Source organism: Suricata suricatta, chromosome 14 (assembly GCF_006229205.1).
Source record: "Suricata suricatta isolate VVHF042 chromosome 14, meerkat_22Aug2017_6uvM2_HiC, whole genome shotgun sequence".
Taxonomy (NCBI): Eukaryota; Metazoa; Chordata; class Mammalia; order Carnivora; family Herpestidae; genus Suricata; species Suricata suricatta.
In genome coordinates, this window is record NC_043713.1 from 69,857,673 (window position 1) to 69,862,999 (window position 5,327).

Sequence of the window (5,327 nt, forward strand, 5' to 3'; positions counted from 1 at the left end):
TTCAACCACGTGTCCTCAGCAATCATTCTAGAGGCTTCAGTGTGGCCACAGTTTCTCTGCATATTGCAATCCTTGACCAGTAGATAAGGGTTTCCATTAGGGAAAAACATGAGAAGACCATGGGGGACACATTTCCACTACTGTTTGGTCCCATTCATCTCAACACAAGTGACCAGTCATCCAAATCTTTCTATTACTTACTTACCTTACTTTCAGGTCCAGGTGATGTGGATTCTACTATCCATAGAGTCTGGACTTTAAAAAAATATATATATATATATGTAAGTATCATGTAGCTCAATCTCATTTAAATATAAAACAGATTTAAATATTATATGACATTCTCATTAGTGTGCATAGTAGCAAAGCGCCCTGAAAATATTAGTGAGTGCAACCCAGGGTGCATTGAAAAAGATTCAACTTTACTACCGGGAAGAAGTTAATCAGCACATGTGCAAAATCTCTGGAGGGAGGTGTAAATAACCATTCAGGGACATTGGATGTGAGGTAAGTAATAGGCACAGTATGTGAAATGTTCCAGTTAGGGAAGGAGCCCCTGAGTCCTCAGTCTTGTTCTCTGGCAAATATTGGGAGGAAAACGTGGAGTCATTGAATACATTGCCTTAGGACTCACTGGCACCCTGCCATGGCAGAGGCGTGCATGGGCATGGTCCTTCAGGGATTCAAAGCACAGCGCAAGGAAAGCTCTTTGCTGCATCAAGCAGCATCACCATAGGACAGCTGGACTGCGGCTGTCTGTCCTGCATTATAAGGGACTCCATGTGCCCTGGTTCTTCCTCATCCAGCTTCCCACTTGGCTTTTTCACCACAGGCTCGCACTTGCCCTGTAGACATTCCTCAGGGACAGTAATTCAGTAATGCAGACCCAGGGAAAAGCTAGGAAAGTTGGCAGCGTTGACTCAGGGCTCCCTCTAGCAGACAGAGATCCTTCTGGAAACTGTGGAGCCCCTGCCTATTCTTGATGAAATACATAACACACAGCTTCCATTTTCTGCAATAGTCACAGGTAAGATTCAGATTATTCTGTTACTTCAAATGTGCTTCAGCATTTTGTCATGACTGATGTGAATTGAGAACTATGTCTTCAGTTATTGTAATTATCCATTTTAATTCTTCCTTTTGTCTAAAGTTTTAGGTCTTCTTCATTGTAAAATTTGATACATATAATTACATATTAACCGCTTCTCAGGAATAACTTTGGCTAATAGAATTGAATTTAGTATGAATATTTTTAATTTTTTTAACTATTTATTTTTGAGAGGGTGAAGAGAAAGAGGGAGACAGAGGAACAGCAGAGAGCCCAATGCAGGGCTCGATTTCAGGAACCATGAGATCATGACCTGAGCCAAAATCAAAGGTTGGATCATTAACTGACCGAGCCACCCAGCTGCCCCAAAGTTAATATAAATCTTTATGTCTGATGTGAGTTAAGTCTCTGAACACAGTTGATGAAAAAAAAAGCCATATAAATATCATCAAAATATTTACTAACAATACAGAAACAAGCATTGGATCACATTAAAATGTTTATTTTTAACATTTACATTTTTTAAGAGACAGAAGCAGACAGAGTATGAGCAAGGGGGAGAGAGAGAGTGAGAGAGGGAGATACAGAATCTGAAGCAGACTCCAGGTTCTGAGCCAAAGATCACATTTTAATTCCACAATGGGATGAACCCCAATGTTGTGGTTTCTCTTTCACCTATTATTCCAGAAATTGTGTTTTTCTTCTGCTCCGTAGCGACTGCACACAGCAGGGGTGTAGAATCGTGCCTCAAGAGGGTCACGCAGTGTTTTCAGACCATGCCATTTTAGTTCAGATTATTTTTTTCCCTGATGTTTGAATAAATCTCCTAATTTAATTGTGATATGATTACCTTCCCCTCAAAACCAGCGGTTATATTGATGTTACTTCATGTAATAGATGGCTTCCAAGAGCCAATGAAGGGGACTTCCACAGCCTGGGGGCCTCTTGGTGTAGACTCCCCACCTCTGGTCTTCTCCCCCGTGACTATCAGGACACAGGGACTAGGACTGAGTCAGAGGAGACCCTGTCCTATCATCCCCAAAATGGGCTCTGAGATTCCCAGATGGACTCACTCCTGGAGGAGTGACCTCTAAGTTTCTCCAGAGACACAAGAGGCCATTTCACTGGGAGGGCAGAAAATGTTCCCAGTGATGGGGTACATGTGGAATGACCTAGGAGCAGAGCCAGGAGATGAGAATCACACTCATGCCCTCATTCTGACTTCTCAAGGAAGAAATTTGGGACTGAGGCTACCAGGGACATGGGGGACCTGATTGGGTGAAAGATGTCATCCTGTCACCCAGTGTCCCAGTCTCCTTGCAGTCACTAGTTTCTGTGCAGTCCCAATACATGCCTCTTTCAAGATCTCCCCCAGGGGACATCAGGGTGAAAAAGGGGCAGTAAGAGACAGGAAGTTAATGGGTCTGAAGACATGGAAAGGCCTAGAGGACACCCCATTCCAATCCAGGAAACTGAGGAGGCAAGGCCTGTGAGGGTCCCCACCGTGGCCTGGATGGTGCAACTTCTCAGGTTCCTTCCTTATTGGCTCAGGTCAGAGGAAGAGACTGCTTTCTTGGAGGGCACATAAAATCAAGATCTCAGGGTGACCTTTGCCTCTCATAACAACACATGTATCTCCTCTTGGATTAAGGAACCAATTCTAATCTTGTGGTGATCCAGGAACCATCTCTGTCGGTGTCTCCAGGAGGCATGGTCACTCTCACCTGTGTCTTTAGCTCAGGGTCAGTAACTGTCAGTAACTACCCTGGCTGGTACCAACAGATTCCAGGTCAGGGTGCTCACCCCATTATCTACTATAGACAATTGCCACTCTGGGGTCTTTGATCACTTCTCCAGGTCCTCTGGGAGCAAAGTCCTCACCATCACAGAGGCCAGGTTGGGGAGGAGGCAGATTACCATTGTTTGCTGTACAGGGTTAGTGGCATTCCACAGTGATCTAAGTCTATGGAGAAGTGCAGCCAGAACCTACTCATGGGCTCAGAATGTCTCAGCCCTGAGCAGCAGGGGGATGAAGTGAGAGGGAGAATGGTCAACACCACTATGGGAAGGAAGGCTAGCTAGCCTGATTCTGCTGCCCAGTGGTTCATCTCCATGTGCCCATCCCATCTTTCCCAGCGTGTGTCCATCTCTCCAGTGTGACTCTCCATGACTGGAGGACTGTAGGCTTCCTCTCTACATCTCCACATATAATGAAGGGGAGGGGATTCTGCACCTAAATATATCAACAGTGAGAGTCAACAACCGCAGCAACTGGCTCCCTGTGAGATGCTTATTCTAGTGACATTAAAGGACCTGCTGACATTCAGTAATCTGATGATGGAGACCAACTGAATAAATGATGGAAACTAAGGCCTCAGTCAGGTGAATACTGTAACACATGCATCTTTTCTATAGGGGATAGAAAGCATCCCTGCAGCCCTGTTTGTCTGTGATGTTTTCACACCTCTCCACATATCACACCATGGTCTCAATGTGACAAGGAGACAGCAGACCCATCACCTACCCTCCCACCTGCCCTCTTACCTGAATTCACCTGTGTCAGTCAGGGCATGCCTTTCTCTGAAAACATCACCCTCTAGCCACCTGACACTCTGGACCCTCACTCCCTCACCCACAGCCTGGGGTCCATTCAGTCACCTCCCTCTGTTCCACTTGGGGACACAACCCATTTCACCCTTCCTGTTTCCTCTGCTGTCATCTTCCTCCAACCTCCCCCAATGTTGCCTTCTAGGTCTCCTAGGAGGTCGCAAATTCTGTCTTAGAACTTCTTGCAGAACTAAATCTCTAATGAGCAGCACTGACCAGATGAAGCACAGAATTAGAAGACTCCCAGCATATGGATGGAAGGTCACAGGATGGTCCCTCAGTGGTCCTGCTGAACTCCCAGGTCCTGGATGTTCCTATACCCTCAGCAGCCTCATCAGAGTTTGTGGAGTCCGCTGTGCTGTGCTCCAGAAAGGCACAGATTTCCATAATCTGTGTGTCCTCCTTTGTGAAGGTTTGTGACTACTCAGCAAATTCCTGTTTACACTCATCACCCAGAGTCAGCCTGCCTCCTCTGAGCCCCGTGTGGGAGCACATTCCTTCTGCTCTGTGTTCCTTGTATCTTGTCATCAGCTCTATGGGGATTCATAGACTGTCCTGGGTCAGAACTGCTCCTGTCCCTCCCACTATAGTCCTGCCCAAGGAAGAACCCCAATCAGAAAGAGTGCACCAGGACTGCATCTTGCTCCTTCTCTGAAGAGTGCCTCTCCCATGGTGGAAGCACGGACATCAGGGAAACAGGTAAAGGAGAGCATTGGGAGCAGTGGGAAAGAATGAGAAAGTGGAACACAATGAGAGGTTTGCCCAGAAAGCAGCAGGGGCTGCTGTGACATCAGATCTATTGGTTTCTGCAGGATGGGGGCTTCTAGCTGGCAGCCCCACACTGACAAGACCCCAGGTCTGGGACCCGTTTCCTGTGGGGATAGGACCGGTGTGTCTGTCAGGATCTGGTGGGCATGTGTGTAGTAAGCAGCTGCTGCCTCAATGTCCTCCCAGGGGGAAACTAGTGCATCTGGAAATCTTCCTGTCCAAGGGCCACAGACCCTGAACCTTGCACCTGGAGATAAAGGCAGGGGTGGGTCACATTTGCATGAGCAGCCCCTCCTCTGTGAGGCCCGTGGTGAGGGAATAAGACAGGCCAAGGGCAGCCCAGCTCCAGCTCTGTGGCCTAAGAAGGGGGGTTTGTCACCATGGCCTTGACCCTTGTCCTAATCGTGCTCCTCTGTCACTGCACAGGTAGAGACAGGACCCACGGCACCAGCATACGCCCACAGCCAGACTGAAATCCTTCTGGCTCAGCTCCCTAATCTCAGGTACCCTATCCCTTCATTTCACTCTGCTGTATTTGTGTTTGCAGGTTCCCTGTCCCAGCCTGTGCTGACTCAGCCATCGTCCCTCTCTGCATCTCTGGGAATGACTGCCAGACTCACCTGCACCCTGAGCAGGGACATCAATGTTGGAAGATATAACATATACTGGTACCAGCAGATGACTGGGAGTTCTCCCCGCTATCTTCTGTACTACTACTCAGACTCAGATAAGCACCAGGGCTCTGGGGTCCCCAGCCGCTTCTCTGGATCCAAAGATGGCTCTGCCAATGCAGGACTTCTGCTCATCTCTGGGCTGCAGCCTGAGGACGAGGCTGACTACTACTGTGCTATAATTCATGGCAGTGGGAGCAACTATCATTACTCACAGTGTCACAGATAACAAG

The 5,327-nt window shown here is 47.6% G+C and overlaps 2 gene segments (V, D, J or C); both read left to right on the forward strand.

Annotated features, from left to right (window-relative positions):
• The window catches only part of LOC115277666, an 869,742-nt gene that overhangs the window by 121,501 nt on the left and 742,914 nt on the right, over positions 1 to 5,327 (forward strand).
• Positions 4,786 to 5,327, forward strand: part of LOC115277677 — a 1,233-nt gene continuing 691 nt past the window's right edge. Inside the window, 2 exon segments of the V gene segment in view lie at positions 4,786 to 4,849; positions 4,971 to 5,319. Coding sequence covers positions 4,804 to 4,849; positions 4,971 to 5,319 — 395 coding nt within the window.